This window comes from Nomascus leucogenys, chromosome 8, assembly GCF_006542625.1.
Source record: "Nomascus leucogenys isolate Asia chromosome 8, Asia_NLE_v1, whole genome shotgun sequence".
Taxonomy (NCBI): domain Eukaryota; kingdom Metazoa; phylum Chordata; class Mammalia; order Primates; family Hylobatidae; genus Nomascus; species Nomascus leucogenys.
Window position 1 is genome coordinate 103,637,821 of NC_044388.1, and position 23,045 is coordinate 103,660,865.

The window sequence follows — 23,045 nt, forward strand, 5'->3', positions numbered from 1 at the left end:
TGGCTTTAAATAAAGCGTTTATTGATTAGTAGAAGCATGAACGGTGTGCATAATATTTTCAATACAATATCAGGGAGGGATGATGGGAACCCCTCAAAAGGCACTAGAGGCGCAGATCTTCGGGACAAGAGGGAAGAGATGCGCCAGAGACCAGGGCTGGGGCAGCTGGGGGTCCCTGAGTGCCAGGCGCCACCACACGTCCTGTGGGTCAAGGCCCCTCCTCTGGGGAGCAGATCTAGGGCAGAGAGGATGCAGGGCTGGGAGGGGACCCCACCTCGAGGACCCTGAAGGAGCCTATTTCTGCCCTGCCCCCCGCAAAGCAGCAGGGGAGGGGGCTGGGGGGCCCTGGGGTGGGGGATGCCAGGCCTGGGCCCATCCTGGCTTGACCCTTGTCCCAGGAACAAGAAGCTGAGGAGGGATGACAGCCAGGCCCAGAGTGACTCATAAGGACATCCAAAGAGGGGACTGGGTTTTCAGAGGGAGGTGACTTGGTGACTGAGAGGCAGCAGAGGTCAAACCATAGCCTGACCCCAGAACCTCAGGGAGGGCCCACCCAACCTGTACCCCTCAGGAGCCCCGTCCGGGTCCCCAGGCAACCACTGAGGACCTCGGGGTGGCCTGTAGAAGACAGAACCCAGCCCCACTACACCCCTCGCTCCCGCTCCATCCCCAAGCACCAGAGGGAGGGGGACCAGAGGGAGACCTGTGGGCCAGGTGGGCAGGAGGGAGGCAGGCTGGGGCCGGGAGAAGGGGATACACAGGCCCATAAAACCTCAGGCTCCCCATAACCCTCACTCAGCCATCTCACTCACTCACTCACTCCCAGCATCCCCCAGGATGGGGGTCCCCTCCTTCACTCGGGACACTTCCCCTCCGCAGACCTGCACGTTCTGGGCCTTTCTCATTTCACCCCAGGCCCACCCACCCCATGAGGCACCTCCTAAATCTCATCCCTCCACCCAGCACCCCCAGCCTGGCTCCAGCCTTCTGAAGACCCCCTCCTTCCCTTTCCCTCCAGAACAGTGGGGAAAGCAAGGCTGGGTCCACCCCTAACTGTGGAAGGAGCAGGGCCAGGAGGGCAGCAGCGCTCCCTCTCCCGGTCCTGGCCCAGCCAGCTCCTGGGTGAGTGGGCGGGAACCCACTGGCCTCACACCAGCTTTCACCTCCCTCTCTCCAGGAAGGATGGCAGCACCCATGAGGGGACGGAGGCCACAGAAGGACAGGAAGGGAGGGGCTTTCCAGCCCCCCCAGCAGTGTCCAGCCCTCGGCACAAGCAGGAAAACCCCAAAACCAGCCCCTGCATCTGAGATCATCCCACAGAAGAGAAAACAGGGAGCAAGAAAGTGTTGACTGAACCCCATAAAGTGACTCAGGTGGGCGCCCCCTGGCGGCACCACACAGCCCTGCCCTGCTGCCACCCACAAGGCACAGACCAGGGTGCCCTCCCCAGAGCCGAGCCTGCCTGGGTCCGGAAGGGAACGGCCTGTGCCATGTGCAGCAGCCAGGGACCCACTGGCCTAGAACTCAGTCTGCACCCCTGCGCTGTCCTCGGTGGTGGTGTGGAGGGCGGGGTGGCTGCTGGGGCTGGACACCTGCTCTCCAGTCTCCTGGTCACTGGGCTTGGGGGGCCCAAGGTCCACAGCCTTTCCAGGCAGGAGATGCTGGAGGGGTGAGGCAGGCGGTGAGGAGGCCTCAGGGGCGGCCTCGGGCTGAGGACTCTCCCCGGCAGGGGCCCCGTTGAACAGGGGGCCCGCTGGCGAGGGGCTCTCAGCCCGCAGACCTTGGGCCAGCAGGCCTCGGATCTCGGTGACACTGTCCGGGGACGCAGGTGGTGGTGACTCAGGGCTAGCCTCAAAGGGCAGCCCCGCCTCCTCATCCTGGACCACGGAGACCACCTGCTTGGCGCGCCGTCGCTTTTCCGAGAGGGTGGCTGCTTCCGGGGTGCTGGGGCTGGGGCTGCTGCCCCCGCCGCTGTTGCTGTACTTCTCGCCCCAGTCGATGGGGGCGCCCTCGGCCAGCAGGTGCAGGTTGGGGTCGCTGTTGTGCATGACCATGCTGTCCCGGTATAGGTTGTGCTTCCTCTGCACCGCGGCCTCCTTCACAGCTGCAGGGCCACAGGGGAAGGGTCAGGACACAGCACTGATCCCACAGCCGCTCCTGCGCTGGACTCTGCTCAAAGGAGAACCGTCTCATCCCGCCATGGGGCTCTGTGATTGGGATGTGACTCATTCCAGGCCTCATTGCTAAAAGCAGCAACGCTGTGATGCTAACTCCAGGCCCAGGCTGGTGACCACATGTCATCTAATCACTCATCTGACCCTCCCAGCAAAGCCAAGGATGCGAGAAGAAACTAAAGCACAGAGATGCAAGGCTAAGGCCACTCCTGGGGCCACACAGCGAACAGTGGGCTTCACCCAGCCCCCAGGTGCAAGTCTGGGCTTTTCTTTGAGCCTTAGCTGACCCCCTCAGCTCCCACCACTTCTCAGCTGCCCCCCCCCAGCATCCTCCTGGCAATAGTCCCCACCCCAGGACGGCACCCACCCTGCAGGATGTCCTTCATGACGGTCTGCAGCACCACCTCCTCATAAGTGTTTTCCACCAGGATGAACCTGGCAAAGTCCTCGAAGATCAGCTCCTGGAACCGGGGCAGCTCCTGCCCGGGTGGGGCAGCAGAGATGAGAGGTCAGGGCCAAGGGTAGAGGGAGGTCTGTGGGCTCCATCCCCCAACTTAGGGCCCAAACGGCTGGAGCAGGTGGGGGCTGCTCACCGACTTGCAGGTAGGAGCCAGCTTCTTGAGCAGGAACGGGATGCCGATCTGCAGCAGCGCCTCCCGGAAGAACCTCTTCCGCACAGAGCTGCTGTCATAGTCGTACTTCTGCAGGAACAAGGGGGTAGGGGGTTCTGCAGGTCAGTGGGTTCCGTTGGCCCTGAGGGTAGGACGAGGCCAGTGGTCTGACCCAAGCCTCTGAGTCCTCATCCACACAAGAGGACCATGGCGCCTCCTTGCAGGGACAGCAATCCTGGTGGTGGCCGGGGATGGGGCTCGGGGCTTGGCCTCACCTAGGACCGTCCGGGGCAGGGCGTGGGGCCACTCACCTTCAGCACCCGCTCCAGGACCCGCTGGATGGACTTGCACAGCTCCTCCTTTGTGGGCCCCTTCCCCAGCTCCTGGTGCAGGAGGGTCTCAAACGTATACACGGCATTGTCCATTTGCTGCGGGGCATACCGCGGACACGTGAAGCCCCCGGGGTGACCACAGCCCCTTCCTGGGTGCCGTTGAGGGGTCATCCTCAGCCAGCCCCCCACCCCGAGGCCTGCCAGGGAGGAATGGCGAGCGGTCTGTGCCCACTCACTCATTTGCCCACTCACAGCGCTGCACGCTGGGGCCAGTCCCTGCCTCAAGACAACAGGAAATATGGGAAGGGGCCTGGGGAAGCAAGGAGAGCTTCCTGGAGGAAGGGGGTCTCTAAGCTGAGACCTGGGAAGTGAGTCAGAATTAGCCAGGTGGGCAGAAGCACAGATGTTCCAAGCAGAGGAGGAGAGAGCATCCCAGGCAAGCATGGCTAGGGTGTGACAGGGAATGGAGCAGAGGGGACCCCCCGGGCGAGGGGGCCTGTGGAAGGCGGTGGGCAGGGTGTGGAGTGGGGATCGTAGCCTCAGGTCTACCTCCCGCATGTGGATCTGGGCTCGCTGCTTGAACACAGACGTGCTGGACACATCAAATCGCTGCTGCAGCCCGTCCAGCCGCAGCGACTCCATCTTCTCATAGCAGCTCTGCATCTTCAGGGGGTGGTACGCCAGCCGGGACAGCTTCTCCATGTACTGCAGGGAGTGGGGCCGCGGGGGCTGAGCGGGGCCACCCTGTGGCCAGGCAGCACCCCCCACACACTTTGCCTGGGTCCTCGAAGTCCAGGCCCTGGGGCTGGCGCCTGCTACCAAGGATGGCCACCTGGTGCTCATGGCCACAAAGGTAAACCCAGGAGGGCCCAGGACAGAAGCATGAGGCTCTGAAGGCACGGAGGGCGCAGCCCAGTGGCACAGCGCTGTGGAGAGGCAGCCTAGGTGCCGGGAGAAGGCTCTCATCCCTTCTGAGGTGCTGGGCGACCTTGGGCAAGTCATTCACCCTCTCTGGGCCTCAGTTTCCTCAGCTTCAAAACTGGGAGAGAGCTTTCATGCTCTCCAAGGTCCTCTCCAGGTCTCAGATTCTGGGATTATTATGGCCTGTGGACTCCCCATTTCAGAGTATAAAGGAGGAAACTGGCTGGGCGGGGTGGCTCACGCCTGTAATCCCAGCACTTTGGGAGGCCGAGGTGGGTGGATCACGAAGTCTGGAGATCGAGACCATCCTGGCTAACACGGTGAAACCCCGTCTGTACTAAAAAACAAAAAATTAGCTGGGTGTGGTGGCGGGCGCCTGTAGTCCCAGCTACTTGGGAAGCTGAGGCAGGAGAATGGCATAAACCCGGGAGGCGGAGCTTGCAGTGAGCCGAGATCGCGCCACTGCACTCCAGCCTGGGTGACAGAGCAAGACTCCATCTCAAAAAAAAAAAAGGAGGAAACTAAGATACAGGATAAATTCGATCTGACAACTACGTGGGCTCCGGGCAGCCACCTCAAGATGGAGACTGTGGAAGGACGTCCACCCCGAGAGCCAGATAACTGAGGTCAAGTAAGGGCAACGGCTGTCTCTATTTGGAGGGCGCGTGACTTGTGAATTCTGCCTTATCGATCTCATTGCTCCACCTGAAGCCCGCCCATCCCTCTCCCCTCCTCTCCTTCCCTCCTTCTTTCCCTCCTTCCCTCTCTTCTCTGTTAAATTCTTTTCTATTTTAGCACCACTCTTGGTTTCTAAAAGCTGATGGCCGGGAGCTAATGTTCCCTCTTTCCTCTAACTGCAGGCCCCACAAGGACTCCAACAGCCCTGGCCTCACGGCCTCTGCCCCTAGTCCCCAGCAGCCCCTCCCCGTCTACAGGGACAGCCTTGGAGGGGAACGGCTGCCCTGAGTCACGCAGCTGGGGCCCTCTGGGACAGACCAGACGTACTCTCAGGAGACCCCCTCCCAGGGGCGGTGCCGGCCTCACCTCACCCAGCTTGTCAATGCCGCCCTCATTGATGACGTTCAGGTTCATGTCCGTGACCTCCTTGAAGAAGACATCTCGCACCTCGGTGAAGCCCTGGCTGGTGGGGACCATCAGGGCCTCCAGGATGGACGGGATGTAGGGCTGGACGTGGTTCCGCACGCACACCTCTGCCTTGGGGAGGATGAAGGCTGTGCCCCGAGGGAGCCGGGTCAGCAGGGGCTCCCCAAGGAGCACCTCCCAGCCATTCCAGAGCCCAGGTGCTGGAGGCTACTGTATTACTATTATTACTATTTTTTTTTTTTTTTTTTTTGAGACAGAGTCTCACTCTGTCACCCAGGCTGGAGTGCAGTGGCGCGATCTCAGCTCACTGCAACCTCCACCTCCCAGGTTCAAGCAATTCTCCTGCCTCAGCCTCCTGAGTAGCTGGGACTACAGGTGCATGCCACTGTGCCCAGCTAATTTTTATATTTTTAGTAGAGACGGGGTTTCACCATGTTGGTCAGGCTGGTCTCAAACTCCTCACCTCGTGATCCACCCGCCTCAGCCTCCCAAAGTGCTGGGATTACAGGCATGAGCCACCATGCCCGGCCTATTATTATTTTATTTGAGATAGGGTCTTACTCTGTTGTCCAGGCTGGAGTGCAGTGGAATAATCAAAGCTCACTGCAGCCTCAAACTCCTGGGCTCAAGCAATCCTCCCACTTCAGCCTCCTAATATTATTATCATTTTTATTTCGACTTTTATTTTAGATGCAGGGGGTACACTGCAGGCTTGTTCCACGGGTACATTGTGTGACGCTGAGGTTTTGGGTGGGATTGATCTCATCACCCAAGTAATGAGCACAGTGCCCAAAAAGTGATTTTTCAGCCCTCTCTCAACTCTCTCTTCCCATCATATTATTGTTATTAATTAATTTTTGAGACACAGTCTCATGCTGTCACCCAGTCTGGAATGCAATGGCACGATCTCAGCTCACTGCAACCACTGCCTCCCAGGTTCAAGTGATTCTCATGCCTCAGCCTCCCAAGTAGCTGGGACTACAGGTGCGCGCCACCATGCCCGGTGAATTTTTTTTTGTATTTTTAGCAGAGACGGGGTTTCACCATATTGGCCAGGCTGGTCTCAAACTCCCAATCTCAGGTGACCCGCCCACCTTGGCCTCCCAAAGTGCTGGGATTACAGGCGTGAGCCACCGCCCTCAGCCCCCATCAATACTTTTATTATTATTATTATTTTAAGAGGCAGGGTCTATGTTTATCCAGGCTGGTCTCAAACTCCCTGGGCTCAAGCGATCCTCCTGCCTTGGCCTCCCAAGTGCTGGGATTACAGGCATGAGCCACCGCACCTGGCCAATATTATTTTTAAAGAAAACCACTGGGGGTAACATTAGCAAGCTGAATGATTTCAGAGAAACAGTGGATAAAGATGAGAAATCCATGCAGGATAAATGACAAGGTGTTCTGAGATTGGACCCTGATCTTTCTGAAACCATGATGGCAAAAAACTAAGAAAACTGCCATCTGACAAGAGATTAATAATCAGAAAATATAAGGATCTCAAACAAGTCTATAGGAAAAAAAATCCTAGTAATCCAATTAAAAATGGGCAAAAGATTTGAATACACATTTCCCCAAAGAAGACATATAAATGGCAGACAGGCATATGAAAGGTACTCAACACAAAACAGGCATATGAAAAGGTACTTGACATCACTGATCAGAGAATTGCAAATCAAAACTACAATGAGATGCCACGTCACCCCAGTTAAAATGGCTTTATCCAAAAGACAGGCAATAACAAATGCTGATGAGGATGTGGAGAAAAGGGAACCTCTGTACGCTGTTGGTGGTGTGAAATGAAAATATCTTAAGCCCCCAGAATTACAAAGCTAAAGGGAAAAGTCAAGCTGGGAATTGCTTAGAGCAAACCCGCCTCCCATTCTATTCAAAGTCACCCCTCCGCTGACTGAGATTAATGCATATCTGCTTCCCTCCTTTGGAGAGGCTAATCATCAACTCAAAAGAATGCAACTATTTGTCTCTTTTCTTCCTATGACCTGGAAGCTCCATGCCTGCGTTGAGTTGTCCTGCTTTTCCTTCAAGTTGTCCCGCCCTTCTGGACTGAACCATGTTCATTTTACATTTTTTTTTTTTGAGACAGGGTCTCACTCTGTTGACCAGGCTGGAATATAGTGGCTCGATCTCGGCTCACTGCAGCCTCTGCCTCCCGGGTTCAAGCAATTCTCACGCCTCAGCCTCCTAAGAGCTGCTGGGACTACAGGCATGCGCCACCACCACATCCAGCTAAGCTTTGTATTTTTAGTAGAGACGGGGTTTCACCATGTTGGCCAGGCTGGTCTCGAACTCCTAACCTCAAGTGATCCACCCACCTCAGCCTCCCAAAGTCCTGGGATTACAGCTAGAGCTGCTGCGCTTGGCCCATTTTACATATGTTGATTGATGGCTCAGGTTTCCCTAAAATGTATAAAACCAAGCTGTGCTCTGACCACCTGGGCACATGTCATCAGTTCCTTCTGAGGCTGTGTCACGAGTGCGTGTCCCCAACTTGGCAAAATCAACTTTCTAATTTAACTGAGACCTGTCTCAAATTTTCAGGGTTCACAGTGGGAATGTAAATTAGTACAACCACTATGGAGAACAGTTTGGAGGTTCCTCAAAAAACTAATAGAGCTACCATATGATCCAGCAATCCCACTGCAGGGTATATACCCAAATAAAGAAAATCAGCCCATCACAGCGATATCTGCACTCCCATGTTTGTTGCAGCTCTGTTCACAACAACCAAGATTTGGAAGCAACCTAAGTGTCCATAACAGACGAACGGATAAAGAAAATGCGGTACATATACACAATGGGGTACTATTCAGCCGCAAAAAAGAACGAGTTTCAGTCATTTGCAACAACACGGCACAGAGAGATAAACATCGCATGTCCTCACTTATTTGTGGGGTCTAAAAATTAAAGCAAATTGACATTTTGGAGGGGGCCTCCCCTGTGGGAGCAACAAAAAAGGTAAAAACAAACAAACAAATAAACAGAAAACAAAGCAATCGAGCCCATGGAGATAGAGTAGAAAGATGGTTACCAGAGGCTGGAGAGGGTAGTTGGGGGGCGAGGGGGAGATGGGGATGGTTAATGGGCACAAAAAATAGAAATGCCAGAGGCGTTTGAATCAGAGCAACTGTGTCTTAAATAGGAGCTGGGTAAAATGAGGCTGAGACCTACCGGGCTGCACTGCCAGACAGTGAAGGCATTCTAAGTCACAGGATGAGATAGGAGGTCGGCACAAGATACAGGTCATGAAGACCATGCTGATAAAACAGGTTGCAGTAAAGAAAGTGGCCCAAAACCCACCAAAACCAAGATGGTGACGAGAGTGACCTCGGTCGTCCTCACTGCTACATTCCTGCCAGCACCACGACAGGTTACAGATGCCATGGCAAGGTCAGGAAGTCTCCCTATATGCTCTAAAAAGGGAGACATGAATAATCCACCCCTTGTTTAGCATGTCATCAAGAAATAACCATCAAAATGGGCAACCAGCAGCCCTCATGCTCTGTCTATGCAGTAGCCATTCTTTTATTCCTTCACTTTCTTAATAAACTTGCTTTAACTCTATGGACTCATCTTGAATTCTTTCTTGTTCAAGATCCAAGAACCCTCTCTCGGGGTCTGGATCAGGACCCCTTTCTGGTTATAGAATGAATAAGCCCTAGTATTTGATAGCGCAAGAGGGTGACTATAATCAATAATAATTTAATTGTACACTTAAAAGTAACTAAAAGAGGCTGCGCAGGTGCAATGGCTCACGCCTGTAATCCCAGCACTTTGGGAGGCCGAGGCGGGAAGATCACTTGAGGTCAGGAGTTTGAGACCAGCCTGGCCAACATGGTGAAATCCCATCTCTACTAAAAATACAAAAATTAGCCGAGTGTGGTGGTACATGCCTGTAATCCCAGCTACTTGGGAGGCTGAGACAGAAGAATCACTTGAGCCTGGGAGGCAAGGGTTGTGGTGAGCTGAGATGGCACCACTGCACTCCAGCCTGGGCAACGAGAGTGAGACTCTGTGTCCAAAAAAAAAAAAACTAAAAGAATATACTTGGATTGTTTGTAACAAAAAGGATAAATGCTTGAGGGGATAGATACCCCATTTCCCATGATGTGATTATTACACATTGCATGCCTGATCAAAACATCTCATGTACCCCATAAATATGCACACCTACTATGTACCCACAAAAATTAAAAATGAAAATAAAATAAGAAAACTGCCAGCCCAGAGGTGTCAGCAGTGTTCTGCTTAGCTAGAAGTAGACAAAAACTCCTTTAGGATGGGTCTTGCTTCTTCGTTTGAACAAAAAGAAAAATAGCAACGAAAAACACGTTAGTAGATTCAATGAGCCTCTTGGTTTTACAAAAACTGGGCTGATCCTCTCTGGAATAGTGTGGCTGGCTCTGCATAATTATGTAAAAGGCTTCTTCCTTGTGGGTGGGGACCATCTCCAGAACATTCTGACCAAAGCATTTTCACCCGAGAATATTTAGATGTCCACCCCCATCCCAGCCCAGCTAATGTTCTTTGTTCCACACAAGAAATGTCAACTCTCAGTGTCCTATCCAGCTGTCAACCAATACTCAGGATCTGGCTAGTAAAGAATAACCTACAGGAGACCAGGCGTGGCCACTCATGCCTGTAATCCCAGTGCTTTGGGAGGCTGAGGCAGGAGGATTGTCTGAGGCCAGGAGTTCGAGACCAGCCTGGGCAACACAGTAAGACCCCCTTCTCTCTCTTTAAAAAATTTTTAAAAGAGACAGACTTTTGCCCAGCCAAGAACCCTTCTCTACAAACAATTTAAAAATTAGCCAGGCGTGGTGGCATGCACCTGTAGTCCCAGTTACGCAGGAGGCTGAAGTGGGAAGACTACTTGAGCTCAGGAGGTCATGCAGTGAACCAAGATTGTACCACTGCTCTCCATCTGGAAGACAGAGCAAGACTCTGTCTCTTAAAAAACAGACTGGGCAGCCCGGCGCGGTGGCTCACGCCTATAATCCCAGCATTTTGGGAGGCCGAGATGGGTGGATCACGAGGTCAGGAGATGGAGACCGTCCTGGCTAACACGGTGAAACCCTGTCTCTACTAAAAATACAAAAAATTAGGTAGGCATGGTGGCGGGCGCCTGTAGTCCCAGCTACTCGGGAGGCTGAGGCAGGAGAATGGCGTGAACCCGGGAGGCGGAGCTTGCAGTGAGCCAAGATCACACCACTGCACTCCAGCCTGGGTGACAGAGCGAGACTCCGTCTCAAAAAAAAAAAAAAAAAAAAAACAGGCCAGGCACAGTGGCTCACGCCTGTAATCCCAGCACTTCGGGAAGCCAAGGCAGGTGGATCACCTGAGGTTAAGAATTTGAGACCAGCCTGGCCAACATGGCAAAACCCTGTCTCTACTAAAAATACAAAAATTAGCTGGGCATGGTGGCGGGTGCCTGTAATCCCAGCTACTTGAGGGGCTGAGGCAGGAGAATTGCTTGAACCCGAGAGGCAAGGTTGCAGTGAGCCAAGATTGCGCCCCTGCACTCCAGCCTGGGCGACAGAGCAAGACTCCATCTCAAAATAATAATAATAATAATAATAATGGCTGGGCACAGTTGCTCACATCTGTAATCCTAGCACTTTGGGAAGCCGAGGTGGGTGGATTGCTTGAGCTCAGGCATTTGAGACCAGCCTGGGCAACATGGCAAAACCCTGTCTCTACAAAAAATACAAAAATGTGCTGGGCGTGGTGGCACGTGCCTGTAGTCTCAGCTACTTGGGGGGTTGAAGTGGGAGGATGGTAGAGACTGCAATGAGCCAAGGTCGTGCTATTGCACTGTAGCCTGGGTGACAGAGTGAGACCCTGTCTCAAAGAAAATAAAATGAAATAAATAAAATAAAATAAAAAGAACGTCCTATGGGAAAGTGACAATTGCTAAAACTGAGCTCTGCAGATGTGTTATGGGGACCAAGCTGGTGAAAGGATGCCATCTTGCTGGGAAGAGAAAGGCATACAGGCTGGGCACAGTGGCTCATGCCTGTAATCCTAGCACTTTGGGAGGCCAAGGCAGGCAGATCACGAGGTCAGGAGTTCAAGATCAGCCTGGCCAACATGGTGAAACCCCATCACTACTAAATATACAAAAATTAGCCGGGAGTGGTGGCGCACGTGCGCCTGTAGTCCCAGCTACTCAGGAGGCTGAGGCAGGAGAATTGTTTGAACCCGCAAGGCGGCGGTTGTGGTGAGCAGAGATCGCACCATTGCATTCCAGCCTGGGTGACAGAATAAACTGACCTGGGAAAGCTATACTTGCTGAACGTAAATGTACTTTAAAATGACACATGGTAAAAATCTGTGACGAGTCAGAGATGAAAAGAAGGCTTGAACCTCCAGAACAAAAATTTTTCTCTTCAAGTTCTGGGCTTATAGAAATAATAGCCACAAAACAACTCACAGGGGTTGGAGTACCACAGTGCAGATTTGACTCTAATTCTTACAAATGATCAATGAGCAAGTCATTGTTGTGAAATTTACATGGATCATGAAATAAAAAGAAAGTCCACCTTGGCCCCTGGAGGGCCCGTCGAGCACGGGGGTGGCTGCCTACCTCGGATCTTGCTGGCAAGGTGCTCCTTGGAGGTAATAATTTGGTCCATGTCGGTTCGGATGACGGCCTGCATGGCTGGCTGCACCTGCTGCACCTTGGACAGCACCTCTTCGAAGCGCGCCTTGGCCTGCTCGTACACCATGCGATACACAGCATCCGAGATCTGTGGGCAGAGCAGCTGAATCGGCACCAGGGCTGAGGGCACCGCACCAGCTGCAGGTCCCATCCCCACTCCAGGGCCCCAGGCCCACCCACCTGGATCCACTGCCGCTGCCGCTCCTGCGGTTTCCCCTTCAGCCGCGGGCCGAGCTCTGCCTTCAGCTCGGGGCCCAGCTCCTCCATCACCAGGTTGCTCAGGATCTAGGTTGAGGAGGCACAAGCCAGGCCAGGGGCTGGAGAGCGCTCAGCTGGCCTGTTTCTCTCTGCATTCCCACAAGCCGGGCCGCTCCAGCCCCCACCTCCTCCGTGACTGGCCCATTGCTTCACCCTCCCCGCTGCCCTCTCTCCTGAGCTTCATTCCCACAGGTCCCAACTGATCTGCCTGGGTGTCCTATAGGATCCTCAGACTCAAGGGCCAGCCCCAGGGCCTCTGCACAGGCTGCCTTCCCTACCTAGAATACCATATTCCCTCCCTGCTTTGCCTGCACGTGGAAGTGTACATTTATTTGCCAAATGTCTGTTTCTCCTGCTAGACAGAGAGCTCCCTGAGGGCCAGGGATGTGCCCACATCGTTCCCAGCTGCACCCCAGTGCCTCGTCCAGGGTAAGTGCTCAGATGCCCAGTAAGTGATGAATAAAACAGCGAGTATCTCCACGGCCACTGGCCCTGCACTTGTCCAAATCTAAGCACGTCATCTCCTTCCAAACCGGCAGCGCCCCAGAGCCCCATCTCTGCACCCCGCCCCCTGCCCTCCCCTGCTGGGTCCTCAGGTGACTTCCGAGGTTTCCTCACCAGCCTGTCTGGCCTCACCTGCACCTCATTCCCACACAGCATCTCCCAAGTGCCGTAAAGCTCCTTGGACTGTCGGTACATGCGGATGGCATCTGTGAACGCAGGGCCCTCCACCTTGGAGTCCTCGGGGATTCCTGCCCAGGAGACGGAGGGAGAGAGGAGGTCAGCACATGGCCCAGCGGCCTCTACCAAGACCAACTGACAACTGACCAGAACCCCCCCCACACACACACGGCATGCACCTCAGGAGGGGCAGCTGGGACCCTCACTCCCCTCGTCATCAGAGCAGTCATGGTTGTATCTGACAGGCAACAGCAGTAATGACCCCACCACCAACAGCAACGAGGCAGCCCCCCTTGCCTCCACCTTAGCTCCTGAAATCCTCCCAACCACCCCAAGACCTGGGCACTATCATTTGCCTTATTGCTTTACAGATGATTACAGATGAAGAGACAACTGGTTAGAGGCCAGGCCACGGGCCCAGGGTCACAGGGCAGGGAGTGGCAGCCAGGACTAGAAGTTCCCGTCCCATGAGCAGCCACCCAGAATGGCCCTAGAGGCACCCAGAGACCCTTGTTCGAGCCCCGGTTCCTCCCTTACTGCTGGATCAGGGCCCTTTGAACTTTGCCTGCAACAGGCTAGGCAGTAGATATTCTCAGCCCAGCAGGCCATAAAACCCCTCCCACAATGCTCGCCTCTACAGTCGCAGCACAAAAACAGCCATGGACCATCCAGAAACAAATGAGCATGCCTCTGCTCCAATAAACTTTGTTGACAGAAACAGGCGATTGGCTGATCTGGGCCCATAGGCCATAGGTTGCAGAGCCTGGTTCTAGATCACTGAACCCCAAACGGCCTGTTTCCTCTTCCGAACAATGGAACAATGGCCTCACAGGTCCACTGTGGGGCTCCCTGGGCCACAGTGTAGGGACAGGAGATCAGGGCCCAGCACTGCCCTGCGCCACACTTTTTATCAATAACTGAGGAGCCAGCTGCCTGCCCCACTGGGCCCGGGGTCTGTCCTGTTCACTGCTGAGTCCAGGTCAGTACCTGGCACAGATGCTTGAATAACTTTGTTAAATAACGAAGCCGGGTGCACTGGCTCACGCCTGCAATCCCAGTACTTTGGGAGGCTGAGGTAAGGGAAATCACTTGAGGTCAGGAGTTTGAGACCAGCCTGGCTAACATGGCGAAACCCCATCTCTACTAAAAATACAAAAATTAGCTGGGCGTGGTGGAAGGCGCCTGTAATCCCAGCTACTAGGGAGGCTGAGGCAGGAGAATCGCTTGAACCCAGGAGGCAGAGGTTGCAGTGAGCCGAGATTGCGCCACTGCACTCTAGCCTGGGTGACAGAGTGAGACTCTGTCTCAAAAAAAGAGAAAGAAAGAAAAAAGAATGGAAGGGTTTACTATAAATAACAGCTAGAAAAACACCATTTCTGAATTTTTGTCATTGTTGGTGCTGTCAGTGGCCCAAATGCCAGCGAGGTGAACCCCTGAGTGAGGCGTGGACCTCCAGATTCAGTGCCCGGGAGGCAATTGGCAGGAAGTTGCAAAATCTGACTTGGGGTAGGAAGGTGGTTAAACACTGTCGAGCCAGGCAGCAGGCAGACTCCCCTGGCCGCGTGCCTCTGACCGCCGCATCCCCAGAGCCCAGGAAGGGGAAACGGAAGCCTGTGCATCAGAAACCCAAGGCTCCCACTGCCATGACTATGGGCTGAGTCACCACCGGCAGAGAAAAAGCCCCTCTCTGGGTCCCTCCCCTCCCCACACCCAGCTGACCACAGAAATCACTGCCTGTCAGAGCCGCATGGGAGCTGAGCAGGGGGAGGCCCAGCCCTCATCCCTACAGCGCAGCTGCCTGGATGGGGACGGGGCCCTGTGGGAGTCTCACTCCTGCATTTCAGGGACCTGAAGTCAGGCAGGAGTGACAGGAACAGGGCAGGGATGTTCCAGCCAGAGCAGCATGCAGAGCCCTGGGTGGGGGCTGCCCACCTGGGCTAGGGAGGAGGTCCCCCGGCCACCCCACCTGCCTCTCAGAAGGGCATGGTCTCCTAGAAACCAAGTTTTGACTAGAAAATCTGGACAGTGTGTTACCTGCAGGCTCTGCCACAAGGAGAGGGAATTTTCATCCTGCGCGCACCAAGTCAGGGCCGGGACAGCGGGAGGGAGGCCGGCCAGCCTTGACCCTTGGGATTCTCTCTTTCTGCACACCCAGCCGCTGAGTGTGACAAGTTTCAGGGTCACCCCTCCTGAGCTCTTCCCGTGAGGCCAGCTCTTAGGGGCTGAAGTGTCTCCACACCCCCCAAATTCATATGCTGGAGTCCTAACCCCCAGTACCCCAGGACGTGATTGTATTTGGACCCAGGGTCTTTTTTTTTTTTTTTTTTCCTGATTAGAGTCTCACTCTGTCACCCAGGCTGGAGTTCAGTGGTGCAATCTTGGCTCACTGCAGCCTCCGCCTCCCAGGTTCAAGCCATTCTCCCGCCTCAGGCTCCCGAGTAGCTGGGACTATAGGCACCCGCCACTATGTCCGGCTAATTTTTGTATTTTTAGTAGAGATGGGATTTCACCATGTTGGCCAGGTTGGTCTCAAACTCTTGACCTCAAGAGATCCACCCACCTCAGCCTCCCAAAGTGCTGGGATTACAGGTCTGAGCCACCACACCCGCCCTTGGTCCCAGAGTGTTAAAGAAGTAAGTTAAATGGAGGAGATGAGGATGGGACCAAATCCAATACAACTAGTGCCCTTAAAAGAACAGTACATTTTGGCCGGGCACGGTGGCTCACGCCTGTAATCCCAGCACTTTGGGATGCCTAGGCGGCAGGATCCCAAGATCAGGAGATCAAGACCATTCTGGCTACAAAAAGTTAGCCAGGTGTGGTGGCACACGCCTGTAGTCCCAGCTACTCGGGAGGCTGAGGCAGGAGAATCACTTGAACCTGGGAGGTGGAGGTTGCAGTGAGCCGAGACTGCACCACTGCACTCCAGCCTGGGCAACAGAACAAGACTCTGTCTCAAAAAAGAAGAAAAAAGAAAAAGAAAAAAAGAAAAGTACGTTTCTTCTTGAAAGAAGAGAAAACACAGGCACACAGAGGCATGACCCTGTGAGGACCCAGGGAGAAGGCAGCCGGCCACCAGCCAAGGAGAGAGGTCTCGGAGAAACCACCCCTGCTGACACCTTGACCTCGACTCAGACCTCCAGCTGGGAGAGAACAGATTTCTGCTGTGTAGCCGCCCGGTCTGTGGTATTCGTTATGGCAGTCTTGGGAAACTGAGGCCCCAGCCCTGGCTGAGGCTGCACACACATCAGCTCGTTGAATCCTCAGCTCACTGTGCCCTACTTTTCCCAGGGAAAGAACTGAGGCTCAGAGAGGCAGTTACTGCTCCAGGCTACTCAGCTAGTGGACGGCAGAGCGGGGCTTGAACTCAGGACCAGCTGACTCTAGCCAGACCTGGAGACCTTCCAAGAAAGGAAACTGCATTCCTCACTCCCAGACAGCAGACAGAGGGGGACCACGGTCAGACAGGAAGAAGCCTTGACCTCTGCACCCCAGGCCAACACTGAGGACCCGGCACAGCCAGTGCCCCAGCTGCCTCCTGCCACCCCCAGCTGCTCCAGGAATGCAGGATGTGAAGGGGTCCCTGGGACCGCTGGTGTCCGCCCAGCTTGGCCTCCTTCCCCCCACCCCCTACTTCCTGGCAGCCCCCGGAGTGAGCAATTCCAGGCTCCACAAATTCCAAGCCCAGCCTCCAAGACGGAGGAAGCAGAGAACTTTCTCACAGTCCGTGGGGTGGAAGGAAGACCTGAAACCAGCCTCACCAGCTCCCGCCCTGGGAAGAAGGGGCCACCTGGCAGGACACCTTCCTGGCATGGGACACCCCTTCATTCCCTGGCCCAGCAGCTCTCCTGGGCCTCCCTCTGGTCTACTGCACCCTAGAACCAAGAACTCCCCCATGGCCTCCCCGCTGAGTGCTCACTGTGCGTGCCAGGCTCACGGCCAAGTGCCCCACCCAGACCAGCTCTTCCCAATCATCTCTCGAGCTCAAGTTTATCATCATCTCCACTGCACACATGGGGGACTGCGGTGGCCCTTCCCTACCTTGTTCTGTGCCCATCCCTTCCCTATCTGGCGCAGGTCACCTACCCTGCCAGGCCAGGTCAGCCGTTAGCCTTGGAAACCTGGAGAGATGGCACCAGGCCAGGGGCTGGGGAGGCGGGAGGGCCCTGGGCCAGGCAGCCAGAGCCTTGAGTGCCTCCACCCAGTCCCAGCCCACAGTCCCCGAGACCTGGGAACAGGAGGCCCTTTGTGGGCAGCTGGGCCCAGGTGGCAGGGGCTGGCCTGACAGAAGACCTGGTTCCTCCTGCTTGGCAGATTCCAGACAGGGCAGAGGTGGCTCTGGAGAGGCGAGCAGGAGGGGTGGGGGTGAGCTGAGTCCCGCAGCAGCAGCCCAGAGGCCACTGGTGGCCCACTCCGTCCCCTGCAACCTTCCACCTCTGCACCATGTGGCACTGCGCCCAAGGGTGGGGTGGGGGCAGGAGCTTCCCTCAGGCCAGATCACCTGGAAGCAGTTCAGTGTCCAAGACTGGGTTGTTCCTTCCTCAGGGGCAGAAAGACCCCCAGGGACCCACCCTCACCTTGGAAGACCATCCTCAGCCTTTCTGTTCAAATTCCTTAGAGGCCTTCAAGGCTCTTCCAGACCTGATCCAGAGGCCTCCCTCCAGCCCCTTTCAGGTCACCCCCTCCCTGCTTCAGGGCCTCGTGCAGTTCCTCCTCCGGGCCTACCCCTACCACCTGTGGGTCTCCCTTCATGCTGACTGCCTACCTCTGCCTGGAACACTCCTCCCCTCTCCTCTATGCAGGATGTGAGGGGCCCTGGGACTGCTGGCATCTCCTCCTTCAGGTCTGGGACTTCTCCTTCAGGTCTCTGCTGAAGCTGAACCATAACCTCCTCAAAGGAGCCTGCCCTGATCAACCGCTCCCCCAACACACACACACCCTCACGGCTCCCGGGATGGCTCCACCCAGCACCCAGCACAGCTGTAAGCCATTATCCCGGCATCCTCTTCTGTCCATCATCTGTCTCCCCTACCAGACTGCCAATTGTAGGAGGGCAGGGAATGTTTCTTGCTCCCTTGTTGCACCCCCAGTGCCTAAATCTGAGTAGACACTAAAATCAGAGTAGACACTAAAAATGTTTGTTGAATAAATGACTGAGCTGGAAGAGTCACCCCATAAGTTTACAGATGAGAGCAATGAGGCCCTGAGGGAGGCAGTGAAGTTTCCAAATCACCCTGCAGGTTGGTGGTTTAAAAAAAAAAAAAAAAAAAAAAAAAAAAAAAAAAAAAAAAAAAAAAAAAAAAAAAAAAAAAAAAGATATAATAAATGGCAGAATCAGGATTGTGACTTTGTGACTCAGGGTCCAAGGGCTCAACAACCACACCCCTCTGTGAATAACTTCCTACTTCTTTCCTGAGCAGCACAAAACTGTTTTCATCAAGGAAGAAGACTAAGGGTGGTATTACATGGTTTCTTATAACCCCAGAAGGGAAATTAGAACAGCCTGTAGAGCAGGGTTGCCACACCATACTCAGCCACTAGGTGTCACCATTCAGCAATAACCCAGGTCCTGCCCCTCTCTCCCACCGCCCCTGCACCCACAGGCCACTCACCATTGTTGCAGTGCCGGATGCAGTCCTGCAGCACAGCCTGCCACTTGTCCTGCTCGGCTTCCGTCATCATGCAGAAGTAGTAGTGACGTGCATAAGGATGCCAGAGGATGAGTGGGAACTGTGTGGGGCACTTGAGGATGGGGGCACTGCCCGACTTTGCCGTGGTCCCTGTGGAGACAGTTCCTTTTGAGCAGCTGCCCTCTGTGGTTGCCCTCCACCAGAGGATGGCAGAGAACTGATCCCTTGGCATCAGCTCTGAGGTCAGGCTCAGGCCCAGAGAAGGCCAGCCTGTCCCAGGGTGACCAGCGAGCCAGGGGGGGCGGGAGCAGCCTTCTTTCTGGCTGTGTCCTCCTCAGCCCAAAACCTGAGTCCAGCATCTGTGTAGACCCATTTCTTACAGTGGGTAATAAGTCACATCCACCCCACTCTTGGGTTAGGTTTTAAACTCTGTGTAAAGCACAAACAACACAAGGTCAGAGCCCCCAGGTTCAAGGGTCAAGCACTATCTTCTTGGGTTTCCCTTCAAATTTCGGCTGTGGAGGCCAAAGTGTGGCTTAAGTGTCCACATGGGGAGGGAGGCATGTGGGGAGGAACAAAATACAGCAAAAGGAATTTTTCCCTCCTTCGATTTCATTCTCAAGGATATGTAAGATCCAGTGAGATAACTGGTCCTGGGCTGCGACCCTGCCACTGCTGTTAATGATATGACAATAACAATTCTTCTTTCTGCCCTGGCTCTGGGTTGGCCTGTATCCCTCCAGGGTCCACACAACACCCTGAGGGCAATCCTCTTAGTGCCTGTGCTTTGTAGACACTGAAGAGGCTGAGATTCAGAGGGGGGAGTGACTCGCCGGAGCAGACACTGTGAAACAAAGACAGAGTCCACTGTGAAACAAAGACAGAGTCACGCTGGAATCCAGGAATGCCCAGGCCCTCCATCACCACAGAATGGAGGCATGACTCTACTCTCAAGTCCCTAGGGCACGACCTGCCCCCCAGGCAGGCATGTCCCCCGCCCTCTAGTTCCCAGGGATCATCAGAGAGGCCAGTGTTGTTCTGTAAGGCTTCTAGGGAATTTCAGCCAAGGTGAAGCAAAAGCAGAATGCCAAGAAGAGTTAACTCCTGACGAACACAGTGCTGACCCACAGGTTTATGAGTGAAGGTCACTGAACATCTTCCAGGAGGCTCTCAAGGACTTAGGGAGATGGGAAAGGCAAACAGCAAGGTCCCCATCCACAGCTCTAAGCCTAGTTGGTCTCTCCGCAAAAGTGGAGCTGAAAGCAATGGGCTCAGGGCCACCCCTCCCCTGGCCAGTTCCAGAGGCCTGTGCAGGGCATCGTGGCCTGGGATGGGTGCTCCTTTACCTGGTAAGGAGTTGCCAATGAGCTCCAGGTATTGGTCCACGGACGTGAGGATTTTGTAGCCTGCACTGTTGATGACGGCTCGTGGTGGGACCTGCCGCTCATAGGCCTGAGGGAGGCAAGAGAGAGGGTCCCTGAGGGTTAAGGGTGCAGCCAAGCCCAAATCCCACCAGGCTTCAAGGCCCTACTCAGTGTGGCCCAAAGTGGGGAGGAGAAGGGGAAGGAAGAAGAGGAGGCAAGAGAGGAACAGAGGGGAGAATGTCACTATCGTGGTGATTGGGGCAGTGTGGCATCCACAGCAACCTAGACCCCAGCTCTGGGCTCAATTCCTGGCTTCACCGGGTAGTGTCTGTGTGATGCTGAGGATAAAATTTCTTAAATGCCTAAACTTCAGCTTCTTCATCTATAAAACCAGGGAATCAAGAATATTCAGGATGGGGAAAACATTTTAAAATAAAAACAAAACCAGGGTAATAACCATTCCTGCCTCACAGAGCCATGTGAGGATTGAGTGAGATAATCTGCAGTGCCTGGCACACCACAAGGACTCAGCGAACTTGGCCGAGGTTGTTGTTCTTACTGTTGCTACTGCTGCTATTGCCTCTGTTCCCAGCAGCTCCACTAGTTAAGCGTTTCTTACATATCAGGCCCTGTGCTAAGGGCATTGCATGCTTAATTTCACAAAATTTTCCCAATCCAAAAGGTGGATCACCCACAACTTCACACAGTTGGGAAGTAGCAGATGTAGGACATGAACCAGGGCTATCTATCTCCAGAGCCTGGGGTATTTGACCATTACCCTGAACTGCCCCCACCAATTTCCTAGGTTCTGAGCATCACACAAGCAACCTCTGGAGGAGAATTAGGTCTAGAAACTTCCACCAGTAGCAGGGGGCAAAGCAGTTCTGACGGAATAGCTCATACAGCAGGGCTACCATGCTACTCCCTGCCACTAGGTGTCACTATACAACAGTTCCTGAAAGTAGCTCAGACCCTGTAGGGCACTGATTTGCAAAACGTGGTCTCTAATCTTCAACACCACCCTAGAACTTATTAGAAATGCAAATCTTTACAGGCCAGGTGCGGTGGCTCACGCCTGTAATCTCAGCACTTTGGGAGGCCGAGGTGGGCAGATCATGAGGTCAGGAGATCAAGACCATCTGGGCCAAATAGTGAAAACCAGTCTCTACTAAAAACACAGAAATTAGCTGGGCATGGTGGCGCACGCCTGTAGTCCCAGCTACTCGGGAGGCTGAGGCAGGAGAATCACTTGAACCAGGGAGGTGGAGGTTGCAGTGAGTCGAGATGGCGCCACTGCACTCCAGCCTGGCGACAGAGCTAGACTTCATCTCAAAAAAAAAAAAAAAAAAACGCAAATCTTGGCTCCCAACCTGAATCAAACTCTGGGGGAAAGCCCAGCAACGTATCTTTCAGCAAGCCCTTCAGGTGATACCAGTTGAGAACCACTACTCTGTAGCACGAGGTTGTTCTTGACTTTATGTTGCTCTAACATTGATCTTCCCTGAAATACAGGGCCCAGGCCTGTCCTTCTGGCTGCTCTGGAGAAATGAGCAATTGAAGAAATCAGGTCTGTGGCTCAACCAGGTGGGGCTTCCCCGAGGGCTCCGGGAAAAGATAAGGCACAATGCTCCCACAGGATGTCCTTCTCGGACACCTACCCACCCTCAGGGCAGGGCCAAGCCACGGCAAGGAATGGCCAGATTGTGCCTCCAACAGCTCACTGTGGCTGTCAAGGATGGGAGGGTTTGGAGGACAGGCAGGAAGCCCAGTGACAAGGAGGTGGCAGGAGGAACGCCCTGGAGCCAGCTGGAGGGACTGAAGAGAGATCAGGAGGGATGGGGAGGAGTAAGTGACAGTTGGTTATAAGGGACAGAAGGAGTCAGCGATATTCCCCAGAGATGAAGAATGAGCTGCTGTGCAGACAGGGCACCCAGGGCAGCCCAGTTTGGGGGAGGGGAGGGGGCTGAGGTTGTGCTCTGGCCCTGGTGACTGCGTGCAGGCTGTGACGGTGGCATCTGGGGCCTAAGTTTCCGAGTGGGGCGAGGGGGCACACATGGAGGAAGCAGGGAGGCTCAGTGTGGCGCCCGGGGCCAGGCCTCACCACTTTGTTGTCGTAGAGCACCAGCCCGTAGTTGTGGGGCACGAGGCTGAAGCGGTTCCTCCACTTCTTGCTGTCCTCCTGGTACTGGAAGAGGTTCCCCGAGAAGATGACGCGCTCATCCAGTGGCACCTGTGGGCAGGAGGGGGCGGGGAGTGAGGCCTAGGTCTGGGTGGGGGGTGCTCCCCATGAAGCTGATGGCCCAGCCAGCAGAGCCTGTGTGCGCACCCCCTGCCTAGCATGTCCTCCACTTTGGATCTCCCCAAGTCCTCCCAAGGCCCCTGAGGCCAGGCTGCATCTCATCCATTCTGCAGATGAGGAGTGAGACTCGGAGCCGTGGAGGGAATCAACCCAGGGTCCAGGCAGGGTGGTGCTGTCAGGACTGGAACTCAGGACAGGCACTGATGCAGGGTCTGGCCACAGTCAGGCTCTCCCTCTCCATCCCAGCCTTGGGCAGTCACAGCTACCTTGGAAGGGTCTGGGGAGATGGTTACTCCCCACCCACCTACAGCTATAGCACTGGTGCCCCAAGGTCGCTCCAGGCACAGGGGGCACACCCAGGGGCCAGGACTGCGAGGGCCCCAGTGCCTGGGCAAGTCTCTCCCCAGCTCTAGGCTTCTGTTTTCCCTCAGGGCAATGACAACTTGAACAAGGTGGCTCCAGAGAGCCTGTCAGCTCTGAAGGCTGATGAGACGCATCCCTAAAAATGGGGGGGGAATGGAGGGGGCCTCTGTCTGGGGGTGTTTGATGTCTGACCCGTGTCCTGGCAGGCTGGTGATCTACGTGGGCTGCAGAAACACCCGGACCTTCCTACAAAGCCCTAGCTCTGCCGACTCACAGTGTGTCTAGTCACTTTGAGCAGCAGTTTCCTCATCTGTAAAATGGGAACAGTAAGAGTTGGCACCTGACAGGCAGGTGCATAATACACAGGACCGCCATGACTACTACTGGTAGGACTCAGCGTCTGTGACAGCCTCCAATCCTCAGGGACTGACTTATCTGGGGATGGGGAAGGAGAAGGGAGATCTTTAAACCAGGGTTGGGGGCCCAAGCGGAAGCTATGGCCAGGTGCGAGGCGTCCTGAGCAGACAAGCACCAGGAAGCTTCTGGAAGGAGATAGACCACAATGGAAGAGGCTTCGTCTTGGATGGGAGGGAACCCAGGGGAGTACGGTGTTCTTCTGCAAATTCTATTTG

At 54.7% G+C, this 23,045-nt stretch overlaps 1 protein-coding gene across 1 annotated transcript in view; it reads right to left on the minus strand.

Annotated features, from left to right (window-relative positions):
- NIBAN2 (niban apoptosis regulator 2) overlaps positions 1-23,045 on the minus strand; it is a 63,567-nt gene continuing 40,522 nt past the window's right edge. Inside the window, exons 3-14 of the mRNA XM_030817851.1 lie at positions 21,853-21,981; positions 19,734-19,839; positions 18,370-18,537; positions 12,713-12,828; positions 11,999-12,103; positions 11,744-11,906; positions 5,083-5,270; positions 3,667-3,822; positions 3,097-3,213; positions 2,768-2,875; positions 2,542-2,653; positions 1-2,104 (exon numbers count right to left, since the gene is read on the minus strand). Of these exons, the coding sequence (XP_030673711.1) occupies positions 1,518-2,104; positions 2,542-2,653; positions 2,768-2,875; positions 3,097-3,213; positions 3,667-3,822; positions 5,083-5,270; positions 11,744-11,906; positions 11,999-12,103; positions 12,713-12,828; positions 18,370-18,537; positions 19,734-19,839; positions 21,853-21,981 (2,055 nt within the window). The 3' untranslated portion in view covers positions 1-1,517. The remainder of the gene's footprint in view (positions 2,105-2,541; positions 2,654-2,767; positions 2,876-3,096; positions 3,214-3,666; positions 3,823-5,082; positions 5,271-11,743; positions 11,907-11,998; positions 12,104-12,712; positions 12,829-18,369; positions 18,538-19,733; positions 19,840-21,852; positions 21,982-23,045) is intronic.